Source organism: Barbus barbus (genome assembly GCF_936440315.1).
Source record: "Barbus barbus genome assembly, chromosome: 16".
Classification (NCBI taxonomy): Eukaryota; Metazoa; Chordata; class Actinopteri; order Cypriniformes; family Cyprinidae; genus Barbus; species Barbus barbus.
This window is the reverse complement of record NC_136744.1, coordinates 9499490-9523562: the sequence shown is the minus strand read 5'-3', so window position 1 is coordinate 9523562 and position 24073 is coordinate 9499490. Positions and strand designations below refer to the sequence as shown.

The 24073-nt window shown below is 36.7% G+C and overlaps 1 protein-coding gene across 5 annotated transcripts in view; it reads right to left on the bottom strand.

Annotated features, from left to right (window-relative positions):
* LOC306882603 (calcium-activated potassium channel subunit alpha-1a) overlaps nucleotides 1–24073 on the bottom strand; it is a 210135-nt gene that overhangs the window by 126522 nt on the left and 59540 nt on the right. For all 5 annotated transcript variants that reach the window (XM_079437328.1, XM_079437326.1, XM_079437327.1 and 2 more), the window contains exon 2: nucleotides 15660–15824. In XM_079437328.1, coding sequence (XP_079293454.1) covers nucleotides 15660–15824 — 165 coding nt within the window. The remainder of the gene's footprint in view (nucleotides 1–15659; nucleotides 15825–24073) is intronic.

The following is a 24073-nucleotide window of genomic DNA, read 5'->3' as shown; positions in this document are numbered from 1 at the left end:
TAATTACGACAGCTCATAATGTGAGTGGCATGGAAATCATTAATATGTACAAATTGAGACAAAAAGCGATGCTAAAGTTATCCAACTGAAACTAATGGAGACGACTAACATCTCAAAAGTAAGCAACACAGGAGATCAAGTTACAGGAAACCATATCTCTCCCTACATATACAAACACATATGATATGTATATATCTTTAATGTGTGACTATATTAATGTGTGGTTATATCATCCATTAATGAGGCAGTCACGTGAAGGTGTTTGTGAGCCTGTATTTCTTCCTCTCACATAAACTGCTTTGAACTGACACTGCAATCCAGAGTCTCAAACCGTTCCAAATCCCATCCTGCCTACTTTCATCCTGCAGTAATCCACAGCGGACGTGTCGCTACTCCAGTGTCCACAGATATATTACATGGCATCATGCTCTCATGGACTAAAAGTAGTTAGCATTTCCAAATGCCAAAATATAGCATACACCTAATACTACTGCAGCACCCAAGCCTCAAAATACTTCCAGAGTAGATTCTTCAAATGGAACAAGGTCAATGCAGTACTAAACATTATATTATAGTACACATTGGTAATATTTACTTTTCTTTTTTTTAAGTCAGTAATTACATGTTTGGGGAGTTCAAGTTTATCAAGAATTGTGCATGTAAGGCTGAGTGCACTTTAACATTTGCATAATTGTGAATAATTCTGCCTGCTAGTAAAAACACGTGATAAAATGAGCAAAGCACAGAGGAGAATAGAGAACTTATTTAGATACTGAATGAGGAGCATATAAAAAAGACAAATACGTACATAATGTGAAACGTATTCCAACAATCTGATTTATTTACAGCTTTTTACAAGACATTTTACGTTCTACTTTAAATTTTGTCGTTCTACTTTAAAATGTAATGTTTAATTCAATGCGTTGCTTGTTTCTTCATAATTATTTGTGAAATTTACTAGCAATTTCAAAGTAAATCTCACTCCAAATCTTTTACACTGTAGATAGGTCCTATTTTTAATGATGATTATTATTGATTATTATATGATTATTATAATTTGATTATGATTATTAGCTTGCTGTGGTTTAAAAGATTTTACTTCTGTGCTAAATGAAAGTGCATATATTACAACATTAAATTTATACAATAATGATAATTAATCAAATAATAAAAACAATTATTCGTAATAACAATAAATAATAGACTATATGAAATAATAAAATGAGCATTCAATACTATTACCATTATTACCAAACGTTACAATTTTATTGTTGATCCAAAACAACATAAGTGGTATTGTGAGAATCAGAAAGCCAAACCTCAAGTATAGCAAATTAAAGACATACTTGGTTCAAGACCATGACCATTTCATAGGATGTCATTTGTGAGTTCAGAAATGTTGCAAGACCGTTTGAGAAGCTCCAAACCCAGAGCGACTGCAGCACAGGGCTGTAACTGACCACACCCCATTTCCTCTGTTTCCATACACAAAGAGAAATTCATCACAGAGAACAGGGCCGAGATCAATGCAGGATTGAATTTCTATCGATTGTTCTGACGAATGATGGCGATACAAAAGAATGCGGAGAGTTTCTCGCATCATGGTGGAAGCAGAAGACTTTGAAGTGTCACTGCGTATGGTTAGCAGCAACAAAGCCTGAAGAGGTTATTTCATCCGATGTCACTCTAAACACATTTATCGAACCAGTGAATTGTGGCAAACATTGGGAACAGAGAATGGGTTTTATTTCTCGAGTACTGAATCTCTTAACTGGGGAAAGCAGAATGCTTTGTGTTTGCTCGCTGTGAGTGGTGTTATGCACAAGGCGTGACTATGCTCTCTGGAGGGGTGTTATTTTTGCGGTGGGTGTTAGGAGCTCCTCTCATCCCTTCATCTCAAACAGGATTTTTCCTCCAGCCTGCAAATTAGTTGTGCATGAGAAACAAACGAGTATTGAATTATCCTAACCTGATCCCGTCTGAGCGCTGTCTTTGAAAACAAAGTGAAATGTTTTTCCCAATCTGGCCTTGGATAACATAGCTCTCCATTTTATAAACAGTTTAAAAAAAACTTAATTAGCATTCATTCTCATCCTGTTTAAATAGCTGCAGCAGTCATTTAAATCCTTGCAGCAAAAGAATAAGAATAAAGTTTAAAGTAAGTCTGGGTTTCAAGTCTTGACGCAGAGTAAATAAAATGTTGCCACAGAACTGTATTACTGGTATGCCACTTGGCTGTTTTTTGACAGCTTTGTATAAAAATATAGCACACAAAATAACACACAGTGCAACACCTTTGCTTAGATGTAAGATTCAGCATGCAAATAATGAAAAGAGAACACAAATACTATGATGTCAATGTTGAAATGACAGATTTCTAGATTCTATTATAATCAATGGCAATATATTAACTGATAAACCTTAAGCTGCCTTTCCATCTCAGACATTCATACATTTGGCATATTTCATTCATTATTAGCAGATGCATGGAACTTTCAGACTGGTTGTGAAGCAGCAGATTTACCATGGCAAAATTAATGAATATGTATGAATACATGTACAAATATTTCACACAAAACAATATGTCAAAAAGAAAAGTATAGTATGTTGAAACTCAAATCGGACACAAAAAAAAAAATCCCCATAAATTGTGTGTTTGAAATAAAGCTTCGTATTTAAATTTCAAACTTCAATCTGAAATTTCTTTTAGTATTTTGGTTTACACAAACTTAGCACACTTAAGACTGAAATGATCTAGTCTGACTGGAGTCCTAATTAATTGCTAAGGTTCAATATAAAGGGTTATGCATTTAAAATAACCCCTCAATATGTGAGGTCTATCAATACTTGCTGCCATGCAAACACTGTAAAAAATGGTCTATTATATTAGAGAATAATGGGGACAGAATGTGTGGCTTTGTCTTAATCAGTATGAAAAATGTAACTGAACTACAGGTGGGGGGAAACGTGTTTTATGTGGCAGATAATTACAGGGAAAATTCTCAATGTCATGCTTCACATGGGATTGATGGCTTTGTCATTATTGTTGTTGTTTTGACTCATTTCCTCCTGCAATGACTGCTGTTGCCCCCATTGATAAGTTTACTGGCAGCAAAAGATTAACTCCAAATTAGAAATGTCCTCCACGGAAACTCATAATTATGAATCCAGACGCACGCCATCTCTGCCAGTCTCCCGCTACAGAGCCGTATGGGTGTGCAGGCAGAATCTGAAAAGATGCTCAAAGTCCAGCAATAGAGGCAGTGGCTTTGGTCGAGGCTATGTTTGGTAAGTCTGCTGGGTATATATGTGAAGGGGTCGGAGGACCGGAGGTCATTAGGGGGCTGATGACTGACACAGTATATTCCTCTGTTTCTCTCTCCCACGCCACATAATGGTGAAAGTCTGCTTTCCTGCACGTTTACAACCTCTCCTGCACAGGTGCTCGCATTCCAAGACCTGTTCCTAGTGGGGGGCTGGAGGCATGAACAAAACACAAGCGACATGGCTTATCTGCACCTGTTAGAACATCTTGAACAGACTCACAGACGATAAGGGAACTGAGGGATGGGCATTTTTGTCTACTCAAATGCTTGACAAATAAATCAGCCGAGTAATACACTAGGTCTAGAAGCCGGGGGTTTCATCGCTGCTAATGTTTCATTGTTGGTCAATGTAATAAAGGTTATTTGTTACAGCCATCGTGTCTGCATTCACAGGGCGGCATCACAGAAATCCCCGCCCCCTTACTCCCGAGCTGTCAGAAGAGAGAGGCCATGGAGCGCTAGGGAGACTCGTACAGTTATTTTCCTTTGTTAAATGTCCCATGACTGACAATGGTTTATAAATGGAAACCCACCACTTCGCGTCGACTTTGCACCGGGCCATTCTCTGCAGACTTATTTATATATTGCACGTGAAAGACAGATCCGATCAGTTATCCAGATAGAGAAGTCAGCTGATGTTGCCAGGTGTAAACGTGACGTGTCCAGAATGACTGACGATCCGATCTGCTTGATCAGATCATGGTAATCACATGTTAATGCCAAATGTAAACGCAGCCTTTGTCTTTTGTTGTTTGATTAATATTAAACACACAGTCGGCAGCAGGAATATAGCCCATTGTCACTTTAAGAACCGTACGGGTCAAACATTAAATCAACACTAATAAAATCAAGCACGTCCCATTTTGCAAAAGTCACGTTACATGAATTTACTGAATTGCACGGGAAATTGGGCTTTTATTGGGGAGTGAAAGCGCACGCTAGAAAGGGGGCAGAATGGTGCGCAGTAATTGTTTTATCTCACTTATTGTATTTTCATACTCCTTGGAGGCCGAAATCAAAATCGAAACCGTATTTCGATTACTTGCACAGCCCTAGTCAAAAATGTCAATGTCATTGCATTAGAAACAAAATATCAAAACAAGTGCATCTACAAATAGGTGACACATAAGTGACAATAAATGTTTGAACTCAGTTCCCCTCCACACAGATGACCTAGCACAAACAAAGTAAACTCGGTTGGATGTTTTTATTATCGAATGCAAAGACATATGTAATGTAAAGATGCCCAAATATTTAATGCAAAGTCATCCATAAGCATGCCTGGATTCAATTTAATAGTGTTCAGTTTCAAAGAGTGTTTCCTATTATGTCCCCAGATTCTCTCCAAACAGATTGTTAAACACTGTTGCTGTCTTGGTTTGAAAAGGTGCACTACCGTTTAAAAGTTTGGGGTCAGTATTTTTATTTTTAATTTATTATTTTTGTTGTTGCTGTTCTTTTGAAAGAAAATCATACTTTTATGCAGTATGGTGCATTAAATAGATCAAAAGAGACAGTAATGACATTTTAAATTCACAAAAAAAATTCTATTCAAAGAATCCTAAAAATGATAATAATAAATGTTTCTTGAGCTCCAAATCAGCATATTAATCCAAAATTGGAGCAATGATGCTGAAAATTCAGGTTTTCTATGACAAAAATGAATTAGATCGAATACATTTTAAACTATTACAGAAACAGAAAACAGTTATTTAAAATTGTAAAGTTTTTATCCAACCTCCAAAACACCTAGCATTTTCCCTTCATTGTCCTTCCATGCCAAGCAGCAGCTAAGGTTTTTGGACACGCTTCCTGTGGGTGGAGACTCCTGTCATTTCCTCTGAGGCGAACATTCTCATCTCATCGTGAGCCCTGTGGTGTCAGAAGGAGCAGGAACCTTTCAGAGCATGCTAGCCCCAACGTAAGCCCTGCCTCCCAGAACGGCCAATAAAGCTGTCTGAGTAAAAAGAGAGCCACCTAAACCAGTAAGAAAAGGCATGAAACGACTCATTACGGAGCTGTTGCTAGGCTTCAATTAACGAAATCCCATCTTCTGCCATTAAAAGACAGAAAGGCGAACTGGTCTCCGATCAGCAGCTGCCGAGTCTTTGTTATTCCGGTCCCTGCCGCCCCCACATACACACACAGAGAGAGAGAGAGCTAAATCACATTTACAGACCAAGCCTGCCGCTAAGTAATCCGTTATGACAAAACCAAATTCTTGTTTAGGTGTCTGATGATGTTTTAGTGCGATGGATGAGATGAGGCAGATATATGACATGCTGCATCAGCCATCTGGGAGCTCAGCGTATGGCTGCACACCATGACAGAAGAAGAAAATAGACAAATACAAAAGAGTGGCTGCTTTTCGAGCGCATGGGGACATTCATCTAGAATATTAATCCTGCCAGCAGCACAAAAGTTATTACTAAGTGTCGCTGACTGATGCGGCACCCATATATTGACCAATGATGCATGATGTGCAGCTATTATGAGGGGGAAATGCTGTTGAAACTATAGCACCGCAGAGGATTCATCTGGTGTCCATCATTTACATAAGACGTGTCAAAGATGGAAGAACGACACTCATTTAGCCCACCATAATTCAGCGCTGCCTGATGAGACACGACTAAACTGCAGTAGGTGGATTGTGATAGATCTCGTAATTAAATGATTCCCTTCGGGAAACACCTGACATCTTAGCACCCTCAAAGTCATCATGCAACCCTAATGAACATTATGAGGCTTCATTTTCACAACGTCACCCCACACAATACATTACCTACCTGCCAGACAGGTGCTTGTCACCCTCATCTTTCTTGTGATTTACCCTGTGACCAGAGCACTCGAAAGATAATTATCTTATTTACGCCAAGGATCCGAACAGTCTGCCAGTTCTGCACATCAGAATAACAGAGCCAAGGTAAACTGCTGTTGCCATGGTTACAAGCCGGGCTCAGCGTCCACGGATGCTCATTGCGATTTTAAGCTGCAAAAAGAACCCCGATAGAGGGCACGAGTCCATACATCCACCCACATAGACACACGCACGTTATGCATACACTTGCAGAGCTCATAGTACATATGGCCTCTGAAGCACAGCTGCACATAAACACAGACACCCACACATACTAACTCACTACACTCACAGGCCCACAATGCATATGCACTATGCACAACACTATGCAATTAGTCCTGAAATGTCATCATTCAAAAATGCTCACAAACTCCCTGTGAGCCATTTTTCATGTATTCACGTTAATACACTAGTAAAAATATATATGGTAACTATTAAGGCTTATTGTATTGTAATTAAAATCATTAAACAGTTCACGATCAACAGTGTGGAAAACATGCACTGCTTATTTGTAACTCTGTCTTACTGTGTTTTACTTTTGCTTTTAAAATTTTGAATCTAATTGGCTACAATGACTATCTGGTTCAAAAAGATGGTTCAACTCAAACAAGCAAAAGAGAAAGAGAGAAAGCCAGGGAGAGAGAGAGGCTGACGAAAGCATTGTTCATTTGCAGAAATTGATGATATTCTCATGGGATGTGTGCAGCTCTGGTTTAATGAAGGGTTTGCATCCTGATAAATATCCTCCATATCTGAAAGAAGCTAAGTGAAACTGTCCCTTTCACCTGTTTGAAACAGAGGCATCACTTGGCTATGAACTGTTTGAACATAAAAAAAAATATATATATGCAGGTATATCTGTAGATAATCAACAGGAATGTGAATTTATCAATTCTGGTTGCAATTTTAGTATCTTAATTTTATATTTTAAATTTTTCTTAATGTTCTTTCATTTTTTCTTAATCGTTAATTACAACCAAACCCTGTTCCGAATGTGTTTCTTTAACTACATAATTCATAAGAGTTATTACTACATGAATCAGACTACACTGGGTGCACAATATGTCAGACACTTTGTCTTCATGCCTCATCACGTTCAATTCAGACTCATTCAATTCAAAATTGTGCAAATGCAAACTAAATCAAAATCTTTTGTCCTGACACTGTAGACTGGAAGAACATCAGAAGTTCAATAACCATTAACAGGACCAAAAAGTCATGCAATTCGTTTAGAAAGAAAGAAAGAAAGAAAGAAAGAAAGAAAGAAAGAAAGAAAGAAGAATTGATCCTCAAAATCCAACCCAAAAGTCTGTAGTCAGGGTAGCGCAGGGGCGTAGCCATCATTTCAAAAGTGGGGGGGACGGAATGTCTAGTGTTATACCTGTTTTTTTTGTTGTTGTATTTTTTCAGTTAACCCTTGTCTAATTGACAGGTTTTATTTTTAATCATACCTTTTTGCTTAATATGCTTTATGATTATATTATTATATATGATTATAAAATATAAATAGAAAATAGAAAAAGAAAGAAAGAAATACAACAGCTTGTCACTGGGACAGTACCCTTAAAAGCACATCTTTGTACCTTATTTACCCCAAAAAGTTTCATAGTTGTACATTACGGTACATATTGGTATAGGTACTAATGTGCACCTTTTTGAGTTTAAGTTACAAAGATGTCCTTATAAGGGCACTATTGTTTACATATTTCAGATTGTATTTTGTGTGTGTTGTATGTAGTACATGGCACACAGTAATGGATACTTGCACATTCACATACTCCTTTATTCTGTTCTATTATACATTAATCTGATTACTCTATGTTAAAAGAAATATCTTATCATAGACAATGCTGTAAATAATCTCTACCTCTGAAGCCTCACTGAAACTCTCTGCCTCATTCACTCTCAGCTGTGAATTCACTTCTGCGTCTGTCTACAGCAAATAAAGCAGTGTTTGAAACATCTACATACAGGGAATAGTGACATACAGAAGAAAATAACTAATTAAGTACACTGCTGGACAATAACCAATCATTTGTATCCTAAATTATTTTTTAACACTTTAGAATGATAAACACATATTCACTATTAACTATGACTTTTGCCTCAATAAACTCTTAATTTACTGCTTATTAATAGCTTGTAAGGTAGTCGTTGTAGTTGTTAAGTTTAGGATTATGGGATGCAGAATATGGTCATGAAGAATACAGAATTAATATGTGCTTAAGTATTAATAAACAACCAATATGTAAGCTAATAATTAGATACTGTAGTTAAAAATGATAGCTGAGAAGTTGTTCATCATACTAATGCTATTTTTTATTTTTCTATATTTGAATAATTATGTGTTTTCTATGATTGGTCCATATATAATCCTACAAACGCTTGTGTATTAATAGATTTTATACAATGTAAAAACAGCCAGGTGTTAAAAGCCACTCTTCTCACCTGTCACTGTGTGTTGTCCTAATTCTGTCCTAACAAACCTAGGCTGACTGTTTCTTGTTCATTCTTGACAACACATAAAAACGTCAAATGAGTGCAATAATGACAGAGCAGCCCTAAATGAAGATCGGTCCTGTATCAGATCAGTGCTTGCATGTTTGATTGAAATACATCATGTAGAATTGGCAGAGTGTCACAATGCTGCAAACGCTGTAAAATCTCAGTTCAACATTATCTTTATTCTTATCTGAAGGGTTCTGATAACATACATAGGCTACGTGTTCAAATAAAAGACGTTACAAAAGAGTTACGGAAAAATACACTGAAAATAAATAAGTGCATGTTTGTCCAGGCAGCTTTTTTTTCTCCATATAATGAACATAAAAGCTTGCTAATTATTCAACAAGAGCAATAGGCAGAGTCACTCAACATTGTGCAACACTATTCGGATCCCACATGCCAACTTACGCTGCTTGACTTCTTCCTAAAAAAGGAGTGAAGAGTTTCTTGCCGCTTTGATCTCATCTCGACCTCTAATGAATGATGGAGACAGCGCGGGACCGCGGGCGCGAGTCTGGGCATGTTGCGACGTCACAAACTGAGTGACTGATTGCCATGGAAACGTAAACGTCATGTATAAATTATCTTGTCTCTTTGAATTTTAAATCATTCTGCATTTATATACAATGCTCCATTAAAACCTCAACATGTCGAGAACACAACTGTCCAATGAAAAAGTGCGGGGGACGAATTTACTTTTTATAAAAAGTGGGGGGGACACGTCCCCCGCGTCCCCCGCGTAATCTACGCCCCTGGGGTAGCGCCATACTTATTTTTTGGTAACACTTTATTTTAGGGTCTCTTAACTAGTTGCTTATTAGCATGCATATTACTAGAATATTAGCCATTTATTAGTGCTAATTAAGCACATATTAATGCCTTATTCTACATGACCTTATTCTAAATCCCTAATCCTACCCAATACCTAAACTTAGCAACTACCTTACTAACTATTAATGAGCAGCAAATTAGCACTTTATTGAGGGAAAAGTCTAGGGCTGTCGCGATTCGTTGATTTAAGTCGACTAGTCGATTTTTACAAATCGTTGATTTCATTTTGCTCGCGTCAAATAACCGGAAATACCGGAAGTGGCGCATTTCATGGACGACAATCCGCAAAATACCGGAAGTGGCGCATTTCATGGACGACAATCCATAAAACACATTACAGGTGCATCTCAATAAATTAGAATGTCGTGGAAAAGTTCATTTATTTCAGTAATTCAACTCAAATTGTGAAACTCGTGTATTAAATTAATTCAATGCACACAGACTGAAGTTTAAGTTTAAGTCTTTGGTTCTTTTAATTGTGATGATTTAGGCAAATATCTCAACAAATTAGAATACTAAAAACAATGACTGCATTTATTAATAATGCTATCTTAATTTCAACTTTTAATAATACATTATAAAATCAAAAGTTGTCTTAATATAATTCAATGGAGCTAACATTAACTAACATAGTTGTATTTTTTATTAATCAACATTAACAAAGAATATTAACTACTGCAACAATTAGCTATTGCACATTTTTAGTTAATGTGTTAACCTGCTTTAACTAATGTTAACACATGGGACCTTACTTACCTATTGTTCTTTCGTTCATTTGAACAATCTTTTGCTCTCTAATCTTGAAACACTTGTTTACTTTATATTTTTATGTATTTTTTATAAAAGTCTTTTAGTAAATTATCTTTAATAAAGTTATTTAACCTGTTAGGAGGATAACACTTTTTTTCCCTTAGAAATTATATATTGTGATTTAAAAACAAAAACATATACCGTGACAAAAGCTTCAATGATTATTGTGAAAATTTTATACCGACACCGTTTAATAGGATTATAACTAATTACATAATTAGCCTATTAAATAGTGTCTGAAGTAAAATTATTTAAAAACCTTGTGTACTTTCTGTATTCTGATAAATTAAGTAATTGTGCTTGTAAATGTCTCTTTGTATCCCCTTATTAAGCTAAAACACCTCATTTGAAAAATTTGCATTGCGCCCCTAAATTGTTTTAATGCGCTCCTAAATTTTTTGACTTAGGAGCACATGTGCTCCTTGGGGAAAAGGTAAGCGTCAAGCCCTGTAATGAGAAGAAAACCGACCTAGTCTTTACATCCTTTTATTCTTTTCCGTTGTGAGTTTCGTGTACTCGCTTAAGTTTTGCCGCCACGCCTCGTCTCTGTGACCGCCTCAAAACTTCTACCAGCCACAACTCCATTGGCTTCCCAAGACGTCACTTCACGACTACTGAACTCTCAACCAATCAGACACTTCGGGGAACCCCCTTTCTGCAACGACGACGATGACACAAAGGAAACCCCTTAAGACAGGCATAGCAAGCGAGTAACACCTCCAGGTTCTAATTGAATTGGTGTCTTTAATATAAATTTTAGCCTCATTGAGAAACTCAAAGCGAGGGTTAAATAAGTGATTGATGGTTGTTTCACATTGGATTTCACATTTCCATTCTCTTAAACGCATCGTTTCCTCACTTTCTCTCTTTCTGCAACGTGTGAATGTGTGAATGCTTGTGTTCATGTGTTAGATTAGTTTACATGTCTTAGGTTTATATACATAAAATCTTATTTATATTGAAAGGGGAGTGTCTTGTGTTTTGTGCTCACAAGTTAATGTCTTAATCTGCCGATCTTGATACTGTGCTATTAAATAGTGTTTTCACTATATTTTGGATTTTAATATCCAGTGCAGAGTTTGTTATACGCCTCGTTCAGTGAATCGCCGTAACAGTGATTCTGTTAAAATCTCTATAAACTCATAAATTATTCCCTTTGAGCTAAATTAAACCATTTCTTTAAATTACATTAATATTACGTTTTTTATTACGTTACAATATCAATAGCATACAATGAAAATACAGAATAATAAGAGCCATCATTTACACACAATAAATAACAGAGCATCATTATCTATACACATTTTCCCCCGAACTTTCTTGCAACACTGTAGGAATTCTTCCACGGCCCGGTAGTGGGTCGCGACCCGGTGGTTGGGGACCTCTGGACTAGAACTCGTGGATATGTTGTCATTGTTACACTATAATACTGAACTTTGATTTCAGTGATTTGGACTATGAGATGGACACTTGCTTCTTGCACTCTATGTTGCACTTTAATTTTGCTTTAAAAAAGGATTTCATAGAAATGTGGATTTCATTTGGTTTAATAAAATATTCTTTAGTAAAATTGTTGATTTTTTTGTGGGAAATTAATCGTTTAGATTAATCGATAAATGAGTTGATAGATTAATCTAAATAAAAATAGTCGTTAGTGGCAGCCCTAGAAAAGTCATAGTTAATAGTGAATTAGTGTTCCCTATTCTAAAGTGTTACCATTCTTTTTTTACAGGAATGAACCTGAGGCTGTGAGTAATAGTTCTTTCAATGAATTGTACTGATGTTTAAAAACATATCGTCTGTCTAGCCGATGAAACTCATTTCTGAAAAAAAAAAGCTTCAGAACACAAAAACCGTTTTGAAAGCTGCGAGTTGTGAAAATTATGCGATCTAGGAACTTTATATACAGTGTGCACCAGTGTAAGGACTGTAGGTTTATCCCTTACAGCCTCGTTTTCATCGGTGTTAAATTCAATATGGTGTCTAACCTGATTAAAGTCTGAAGAAAAGTAAAAGAAAAAAAATCATGAGACTAAAAGACTGTCGTCATGTAAAGACATGAAATAAGTGTGCAGTGGATGCAGAGAGACTCTTGGCCCATGAAAGATTGTGATTAGATTTACGGGTGTGAAGCAGCGCTCCAGCTGGACCTTCATTCGGTGGTATAATACTTACGATACAGTCACAGCCCTGACACAACACTCCCACTCACACTATTACAATATGCTCCTGCTCAACAGACCTTCACTGCATTCTCTTAAAGGAAGGGCCAGGAGAAGGCCACAGGAGGAGGAAAAACAGCACACCTTTACATGCACATCAGTCCAAACACTTCATAACACACAATTTAAACTGAATAAACTTTGAGTGCACTCGGTCACTTAGTCTCTTCCCAAACTCACATCGTGGAACAACCAGCTGGTATGTGGAAGCCTGCAAACAAGCACAGCTCCATCTGTAGATAAGGACGTTAGGGCACAGAGAGCTCAGTTTCAGGGTAATGCTGGTTGTACGACTGACAGGTATGCACTGTATGCATTGCTACTGTGTCTCTGAGCGTCAGTCTAGAGGTGAATTCCAGCCACACTATCACTTTCCATCATTCACCGCAAGGAAATATGATCCACTGGTACATCCAACCCATTAAGTTGTTTGGACAGAACTTAACAGCTTAGATGGAGCCATGGGAATAACATTCGTTCATATCTGTGTGGTCCAAATAAAAGATCCACTTAATTTGTATTTCACTTTGCTTTGAGCAAACACACCAGAGTATTTGGCTCTACCTGCTAGAATACAACTGAACTAAAGATTATAACTGGACAGTAAAGCAATAAACACTAACTCTGTTCAGATTACTGAAGTAATCAATAACAAGTTCCAACACCAATGTCACTCATGCTGCAGCTATACTGACTACACTGTTGAGAATTTAGAGATGTTCACACTGACAGCGATTTGCAATGATAAAGCAACACGATTCAATGGGAGTTGAGTAAAACTTTATGCCAACAACTTTTTCAGTGTCAATGACATGATCACAGTTTGCATGAACTTAAAAGAATAGTTCATTCAAAAATGAAAATTCTATTTTCTGAAATTCTAAAATTCTATTACCCCTATGACGTTCTAAACCTCTCTTCTTTTGCAGAACATAAAAAGATGTAGGGATGTTCATTTAATGAAACTCAAATATAAATATTCTAAAACAAAAAAACTTTTGAAATGTTTTACTTCACAAGTAGTGAATCTAGAATATATGAAAGTTTAAATTTATGAAATGTTACAACAACAAAAAAAAATTCATGATATTCTAATTTATTGAGATGCTCCTCTATATATATTATAGGAGGCATTATAGGAGAAAAATCCTATACTATTTTGGCAAATGGAGGTTTCAAAAAGTATTGAATAAAAGGGTGCCGTTAATTGTGTCCAATGTGTATTAGAGAAAAATATTTATTTCATAATGATATATGATAATGATATATCCCCCCATTTTAAATTCTTATTCTCCAATGAAAGGTTAGATTTTGTGAATTGTTTAAATAATAGATCAAAGGGATTAACAATGCAGATTTATTTCCACAGCTTTCTTTGATCATATTTACCAAGTGTACCAACAATAACTAACAGCTTTGGATCCTATTGACTTCAATTGTGTTTTTTTTTGTTTTGTTTTGTTTTTTTAAATAAAGTCATAGAGGTTTGGAACAACATGAAGGAGACTAAATTATGCCAAAATTCACATATCTTTTCATGGTATGGTCACGGTTAATATTGTTCAGGTGACTTTTAATATTCAAAATCCAGTTATTTCAATAGGAATCCAAGTGATCTGGAATTTCATGCGAGTAAAAGATTTCCTATGCACATTCAGCAACGGGTTCAACTCGGTCATGTGTATTAACTAAAGGTTGACCAACTGATTGGATTTGCAGATTAATTGGCACTGATAACCGACTGCTGGAACAACTGGTCATTTGGCAAAAAAGTAAAAAACAATAGTTTTTCCGGGTTGTATCAGTTGCTGGAGTGGCTATACTGTACGTGTTTTCATATCATTACAGTAATTAATTTGTTGACTAGATGCTGCAATTAATACCCGAGTGTTTAAATGTCATGATAGTTTATATCCAGTTGGTAACTTTTATGCATTTGTTATCCAGCAAAGTTGCATATTTAAAGCTAATGATATGATAATTTGATATGTTCATGCAGCCGACAAAAACAAATCAGAAATGCATCCCATTTCAGTTCTCTTTTTATTGTCACTGTAATATATATTTTGTTATTTTTATTAGATAATCATCAAGCGTTCCAAATAAGAAGCAAATAAAGTGGGAGAGTATACATAGTGTAATTTTCCAGTGAAATTTCTATAAAATGACAGCACCTTAATTGTGAACACTCCATGAAAAGCCTATTTAGGGGGTGCTCCCTAAAGTTTAATTGCATATTCTACTATGAAAAAAAATAATAATAATAAAAATCTCTGGCCACATCAAGCTGTTATTGACCAGCCACTGTGGTTAATGAAGTTAATTTCATAGTCTGCTGATACAGTTAGACACTAGTCGAGTAAGAACGTCTAATGGCGACCGCAGTACTGCGACCTTCCATCAGTGATTTAATTGATGTCAGTGTGAACGGCCCATTACAAATCAGTCATGCACTAAAAGAGAAACACTAGACTGGACTGGTCTACTGAGAGCCCTGCTTCCCAATCTGGTCATGTACAACAGTCACCCCCCACCTGAAAGATGATATGCAGAGATGAAGAAAAATATTAAAGTCACAATAAATGAAGCACATGCTACTGGCGTATGAGGTTAAAGCTTTCAGAAATGCAGACCCAACAGAGTATAAAACCACAAAGCAAAACGGATTTAGTCCATAACTTGCTGAAGGTCATAAAATTAGGACTGCTCTCATTTGCATAACGTTCCCAAAGTAAATGATCTTCATTATGTGGTAAATTGACTCAATTGTTCATAGTTAATTGATCTGTCCGTGTCTAGCACTGTGAGAGCACTAACAGCTGCGATGACGAGCGCCACCCACACGAGTATTACTGCACTCCCAAAAGCCCTTTATTGCGCGAGGCATGCTAATGAGACTAACAAAACAACCATACATCATCTGGGTATAATCTTGACCCCTAGGCTTGACAGACACAAAAACGTGTCATCCAGAGTGTGCTAACTGCGTCGTAGCACAAATGACAAAATAAATGAGGATTATATGCTCTGATTGTGATTGTGAAGGGATGTAGAGTATGTGGGCATCTGGTGATGTTGCGGTGGGTGTATGTGTGTAGCCGGTCTCACCAGAACTCTGCCGGTAAGGGTCTGTGCTGAGATCATGACCCCCGCCCAGTCTTTGACTGAGGTCATCCAGCCCACCTCGGTGATTGGGACGTCATCTTTTTCATTCAGGCTTTTCGGTGGGCCATCAGCCTGACTGTTCATAGGGTTATTCACCTTCTGTGCCTCCTGGGAAAAATAAAAGCACACATACAGCAAAGTAAACAACAGGATAGTTTGGGATACTCGCAAACATGCTGTTAGAAACAGTCAATCAATCCTACAAACTATGGCAGATATATTAAATATTCACATAGTATTTGTAAGAATTTTGCTGGTTTTATAAAATGTGACCCATGCTGGCAAAATGTGTCGGAATGTGCACGGGCTAATTTTGAGTTGCATGCAAGAAAAGTAAAAAATGTCGATTTTAGTTGAATTTGAAGTTTTCACAGACATGAGTTCATTAAGTACTTGTCTGGCGATCCCAATGCTCCAAATAGTAATAGAACATTTAAAAAGTATCTTTATTTGTACATTTTCTGATGAGCTCATTTTCTCTGCTCGCTTCTCGCGCTTATTGACATCCAAAGCACTTGCATAAAAGGCGCTTCCTCCAGCATGCGATCCCGATAAATATACACATCTACACAGAATTACAGTATTTAAATATTCAAGTAAACACAGTGTTTCCCCTACCATTATTTTAGGGGGGCGGCCCCCCCCCCCCCCCTCAACGACACACCCCACCCCCTTGAAGGTCAAGTTAATTTGATTTAAATGTATTTATTTTCTCTATAGCGCCAGATCACAACAGAAGTCATTTAAAGTTATCTTTCCTACAGAACAGGTTATTAAACAAACTAAATAGCCTTATGTTATTTATCTTGTTTACACAACGGCATGTCATTTCGGTCTCTATATTACATAGTCGCGCTTTCTGTATCACACACAGCGGAGTTTAGCCCCGATGCGCACACACACACACACACAAGTGAGCACACTCCCACTTGTATTTAAATATTAAGCCACAAAAAGCCTATTTAAATACAGGTCCTTCTCAAAAAATTAGCATATTGTGATAAAGTTCATTATTTTCTGTAATGTACTGATAAACATTACATTTTCATATATTTTAGATTCATTACAACACAACTGAAGTAGTTCAAGCCTTTTATTGTTTTAATATTGATGATTTTGGCATACAGCTCATGAGAACCCAAAATTCCTATCTCAAAAAATTAGCATATTTCATCCGACCAATAAAAGAAAAGTGTTTTTAATACAAAAAAAGGCAACCTTCAAATAATTATGTTCAGTTATGCACTCAATACTTGGTCGGGAATCCTTTTGCAGAAATGACTGCTTCAATGCGGCGTGGCATGGAGGCAATCAGCCTGTGGCACTGCTGAGGTGTTATGGAGGCCCAGGATGCTTCGATAGCGGCCTTAAGCTCATCCAGAGTGTTGGGTCTTGCGTTTCTCAACTTTCTCTTCACAATATCCCACAGATTCTCTATGGGGTTCAGGTCAGGAGAGTTGGCAGGCCAATTGAGCACAGTAATACCATGGTCAGTAAACCATTTACCAGTGGTTTTGGCAGTGTGAGCAGGTGCCAGGTCGTGCTGAAAAATGAAATCTTCATCTCCATAAAGCTTTTCAGCAGATGGAAGCATGAAGTGCTCCAAAATCTCCTGATAGCTAGCTGCATTGACCCTGCCCTTGATAAAACACAGTGGACCAACACCAGCATCACTGACTGTGGGTACTTGACACTGGACTTCAGGCATTTTGGCATTTCCCTCTCCCCAGTCTTCCTCCAGACTCTGGCACCTTGATTTCCGAATGACATGCAAAATTTGCTTTCATCCGAAAAAAGTACTTTGGACCACTGAGCAACAGTCCAGTGCTGCTTCTCTGTAGCCCAGGTCAGGCGCTTCTGCCGCTGTTTCTGGTTCAAAGGTGGCTTGACCTGGGGAATGCGGCACCTGTAGCCCATTTCCTGCACACGCCTGTACACAGTGGCTCTGGATGTTTCTACTCCAGACTCAGTCCACTGCTTCCACAGGTCCCCCAAGGTCTGGAATCGGTCCTTCTCCACAATCTTCCTCAGGGTCCGGTCACCTCTTCTCGTTGTGCTGCGTTTTCTGCCACACTTTTTCCTTCCCACAGACTTCCCACTGAGGTGCCTTGATACAGCACTCTGGGAACAGCCTATTCGTTCAGAAATTTCTTTCTGTGTCTTACCCTCTTGCTTGAGGGTGTCAATGATGGCCTTCTGGACAGCAGTCAGGTCGGCAGTCTTACCCATGATTGCGGTTTTGAGTAATGAACCAGGCTGGGAGTTTTTAAAAGCCTCAGGAATCTTTTGCAGGTGTTTAGAGTTAATTAGTTGATTCAGATGATTAGGTTAATAGCTCGTTTAGAGAACCTTTTCATGATATGCTAATTTTTTGAAATTTTGGGTTTTCATGAGCTGTATGCCAAAATCATCAATATTAAAACAATAAAAGGCTTGAACTACTTCAGTTGTGTTGTAATGAATCTAAAATATATGAAAGTCTAATGTTTATCAGTACATTACAGAAAATAATGAACTTTATCACAATATGCTAATTTTTTGAGAAGGACCTGTATTAATTCTGCGTGTCTCTGTGTTATGAATGACTCGGACGCGTGATTTTGTTTACTACTCGTACTGAAGTGCGTGTGATGCTTCCGGTGATATTAGCGTCTGCCGTCTCACTAATGAGGACATAACTACATGAACAACATCTCCAGAACTGCTCTGAGTCACTTCATGAGCATTTGACCGTTTCATTTCAGTAAAACTATACTCATCATATCATCATATCACACAGAAAGGTAAAGGTATTTACGGCAACCTGTCAAAATAAAAGTTTGGTTTAGCTTGAAGTCATTGCGGCAGAAATAGCCAACATGACTATTGTTCAGTAGAATGTATGTAATAGGCTACTACTAAAATTATTAAAACCTTATTTTTAAGGGATACTCATACAATATTTCTTCATTGTTTTTATTTGTAACATTAAATCCCCTTTATTTCCAAAAAATGTAATTTGTTTAATTTTCATTAATTAAAAGATAAATAAAAAAATTTTATGCCTTAAAAAATTGCTATACACAACAGAATTTCTGAGGGGGAAAAAAACATAGGGCTATTGTAAGAAAAAATGAAACTTGATTTTATGCTTTCAAATAATTAGACATGCAGAACACAGAATTTGGTCACAATAAAACATAAGGTTGGAAAAAATAAAACATTTCATAGGGCCCTAAACGTAATTTTTGTTAAACTTTTAATAAATTGATGTTAAATTGTTCAAGTTTCATGATTTTAATTAGCTAGACATGCTTTTTGATTAATACAATTTAATTTAACCATTAAAAAGGAATCCAGAAAAATAAAAACTGAAAAAAACGGAATCCATCCCACCACCCCCCAAAGCCGAAAACCTAGGGGAAACACTGAAACATAATCAGTTATGTCTTAAAGGGATAGTTCACCCAAAAATGAAAATTCTGTCATTAATTACTCACCCTCATGTTGTTCCAAACCCGTAAGGCCTTCGTTCATCTTCGGAAGATATTTTTGATGAAATCTGAGAGCTCTCTGACCCTCCATAGAGTGCAATGATATTACCACGGTCAATGTACAGAAACGTAGCAAGGACATCGGTAAAATAGTCCATATGAGATCAGGGGTTCAACCATAATTTTACGAAGCTACAAGAATACTTTTTGTGCACAAAGAATACAATAATAACAATTTATTCAGAGTTACCATCTTCCACCATTTTGGAGAGTACCCCAGAACGTAATCAACGTAATGAGCGTTGTTTACGTTCAGCATGCGCACGCTGTCTACTGAACGCAAACAAAACTGATTACATACAGCAAAAGCGTGCGCATGAGCGTGGTAATATCCTTGCTGTCTATGGAGGGCCAGAGAGCTCTCAGATTTCATCAAAAATATCTTAATTTGTGTTTCGAAAATCAACAAAGGTCTTACGGGTTTGGAATGACACGAAGGTGAGTAATTCATGACAGAATTTTCATTTTTGGGTGAACTAACCCTTTAAAGGTCCCATGACATGCTGTTTTTTGGATGCTTTTATATAGGCCTAAGTGGTCCCTAGTACTGTATCTGAAGTCTCGTTCCCGAAATTCAGCCTTGGTGCAGAATTTCAGCCACTACGAGCCAGTCCCAAAATGAGCTTTCCTTAGGATGTACCATTCCTGTGTCTGTAGCTTTAAATGCTAATGATGAGGAGAGAGGCGGGGGGCAAGGTGGAGGGTGGGTGTGTGTCCTGCAGCTTGCGGCCACCATGCGCTAATGTTGACAGTGGATGTGCATATGGCACATGTGTGTGCACTAGAGACAACCGTGGTGGGTTCATCACTAGAGATCGACCGATATATCGATTTACTGATATTTTCCTGATATTTAAGCATTTTTCCATAATCGGATATCGGCTTTGTAATATCGGATTCACCAATAAACACCACCATCTTGTGGACGTTTTGAGAATTGTGCGCAGGATCGCAATTGCAGCGCATCTGAGGGGAGACGAGACAACAACAACGGCGTGCAGGTACTTGATTTGCTGTAGTTAGTAAACTATTTAATATTACAGTCATTAATGCACAAATTAGATGTATTATATAAATGCCTGATATATAGTTTATGCAACTTGGCTCTAAGAAATATGATAAATAAGATACTCTGTCAAGCCCTGTCCCTATAAAGATATAACTTTGCCTGAAATAACACAGCCATGAATTAGCGCATGTTGGAAATAAAAGTGCTGAATTGAATTCTCTCTCTGTGGTCTATTAGTCTCGTGAAGTCGGAGTCATGTAGATAATCCATCATGTCCTCTGCAAATAAAGACGTAACTTTGCATGAATTACGTAAATAATACAGCCATGAATTGATTGCATGTTGGAAATAAAAGCATTGAATTTAATTCTCTCTCTGTTGTCTATATGCTCATCATTAGTCTCGTGAATCCGCTTTCATATTGCAGTTCACTCAGCGGGTTGATGCTCAAGAAATGCTCCAGCTCGGACACCGCATGTAACTTTTAACAAGATTCACTTTTTTGAAGCACCCTAAATTGTATTAACACTTACTATATAACCATTATTTTGTTTATAAACATCTAAATTAATACAACTCTATGGAAATTCTCTGCAATCGATTGCAGTTTGAGTAGCCTATAGTTCTGTGTAAATGCATAGATAAACCGCGCTGTCAGCAGCATAATTTAGAGCATGCCAGTTGAGAAATGCAATAAAATACAATGCTTGCTATATTCCAATATTCCAGAGAATATTATTCCGTGAAATAACATTATCCAGTGAATTATTCTTCACTCTTTAGCCTATTAAACAGCTTATAAACCTACTGAAACTAGTTAAAAATGAAGTTGATATGAGTCCTGTCCTTTATTTATTTTCTCCATTTGAAAACATTAGACAATCTACGTTTATTTTGCTTACTGCTAATATTAGTGTTGCTGCTAAATCTTTTTATAAATAAAATGTTGTTTATTGTTGTAATACGAAGATTAAATTTAACATGACAGGGCTCTAGACTGCGACCAAAATGGTAATTTTTTGCGAGTTAAAATTTGACGTGGTCGCATTTGTACGAGTGCCAGGTCTGCGCTACTCCAAAGCGTCTGCTTCATACAGCGCGCGCTGCCAGCCGCAGCACATTATAGCAGGAGTCAGATTTCACTGATCACGTGAAGAGAGGTGCTTTCAGACCGAGCGCTTCGTGGGTAGAGCTTGGTTTATACTCGCCGCGTCAGGTGCCTCGTCGCGGACGGAGTGCAACGGAGGATTTTGTTTTCAAACTAATGTAAAAGAACGCTTCTTAAACCAGAGAAGGTGAACATGCTGGTGTTCTTGTAGAAAAAACATGCAAGTCCTGTCAGCGACAGCCAGTTTAGTTTTACTTTTCTTTGTGTTTTCGTTTTGAGAAGCTTGTTATCTTTGCTGTTTACCTCACGTTATGCTATGGAGGCTTTCCTTAATTCAAAAAAAATTATATTTATTTGCTTCCTCAGAGTTTGCTAAACATTCTGTAATATACTCGGTATATAATACAGCATGTGATGTGTCCTGTGCCATGCCTCGTCTTATTCGTTTTTGTTGATAAATGTTATGTAAGCTAGTTTGTCATTGTCAACGTACTGTTTTATTGTTGTTGTGCTTTTTAATTAAGAATAACAATGAATCCATCTTTTGTTTTAGTCTTAAAAAATGAAAGGTGTATAGATATAAGCAAAACAGATAATTATCTTTTCTTGTAAAATGTGACACCAAGATCGCAAATTTGAAAGTGAAAGCGCACAAAAAAAGGAATTCCTGTTCACAAAATTTAAATCTCAAAAAATACCGATGAAAAAGAACGAGTTGAATGTTGAACACTTTCGTTACCATATAACTATAAACTATGATAAAAGTTCATCAGCATGCATTGATTAATCAAATGTTCAAATGTGCAAAAACAAAAAACAAAAAAACAAATTGCAACCAAATTATGTGCTTGTGCGACCAACTGAGAAAGTTAGTTGCAAAAGTGAGTTTAGTGGGAAGAATGAGTCTAGAGCCCTGCATGAAAGACTGCTAATTCTCAAAACATTTTTGTTAAGATGACTGAAAGGAGGAAAAAACAAAGTGAAGTATGGACTTACTTCATGCAGTCATTTATTTACTTTATAACAGTAAATAAATATCGGTTCTGCATATCGGTTATCGGGCACATAAACAAGCAAATAATTGGTATCGGTATCGGGTATAAAAAAAAATCAATATCGGTCAATCACTATTCATTACACAGAATATGCACTGTGACACACACTAACACATTACTTAACAGTGTTTGCTTCCACCAGCCATTATTTCAGTGTTTTACTTTAGATATGCTTTCATTTATGCCATTTGGAATGCAGTACGTATTAGATACACAAATCTCACGTACTGACAGACTTTCACAATTGTCCTGAAGCTCGATTGCGCCTGCGGTTAAACGCACTTGCATCTCCGAATATTTTTATGATACGAAATTGATGTAAACACAGTCAGTTATGTTTTCAGTACAGGATAAAACATCTGATATGTCGAAATAGATCTGTGTATTAGTGTGAATGCAGCTTATTAAAGCTGCCACTCTCTATGATCTCATCAGAAATAATCAAACAGCAATAATGTAAAGGAAAAAAAGATAAACCCATAACTCTGATTGTCTCTTACCTTTCGGATATTTAAAGCACTCTCAGATACTGAAAGTACTTTTTGTTTATCACTTGTAATTGTCTTTCCCCCCTTTATTACTTTATATTTGCTTGTATGTTTTGAAGCTAGATTTATTTGGTTAAGTTCTTAAGAATTATTTTGATTTATTATTAATTTGTAATTTATAATTTACTTTTTTTTAAAAAGTAGCCTGCTTATATAATTTAATAAAAACGCACAAAATAAATTTTTATATAATCGTGACGCATCGTGATATCGAATTGAATCATTGACACGATAATCGTAATGCAATTGAATCGTGAAACCAGTGACGATTCACACCCCTGCTTATTACCATTGTAAGTACATGTAACATGTAAATGTCACCTTAATTTAACATGCTTTATTTTGCTTAATCTAGATTTTGTCAAAATGGTGGTTTTAACTTGGGGGAAAAAAAATCAAATGCAGAAATATATATATATTAGTGTTGACAATCGATTAAAAAATAACTAATTAAGCAAGTAGGAAATATACAGAAATTGAATAAAGTTATCAAACACTAAATTCTAAATTAAATTTAGATGAATCCTTAATGCAACAATTTATTGATTTCCTCTTTTTTTTTCTTTGATTAACAGACATCACAGTAGCTGGGTGTCAGGATTCTGGACTGTCTGTGTCGTGTTTTGCCCTTTTCTGTTCCTGTTTGTCCTTATGTTGTGTGGATTTCCCTTGTGTTCTATGGATTAACCCCTTAGCTGACAAAGATCGGCGACGGCCCTAGATTAATGATGTTTCACTTTAACAGCACGTTTAATCATCACACTCTTACTTGATCTGGATAAACTGTGCATCAGTAGAAAGATTTAAGACTCTAGCTTCGACATTTGCCCACTGTTTTGATAAAATATTGTTGCAGTGACAGTAATTTATGTCAGAAGTGCAAAATAATAAATCTGTATGTGTCATTTTTGGAATAGAAATTCACAACGCATTCATATTGATTCACATCAGCAGCGGTTTATTTGTGCTCACATAGATTCACTAAACAGTGTCAATAAGGGCTTATAGTCCAAAGATGCATATACACGGATAAATATACTGTAGATATATTTACTCATGATAACTTCATATTTCTTCAGACAGAATCATTTCTATTCATTTTCC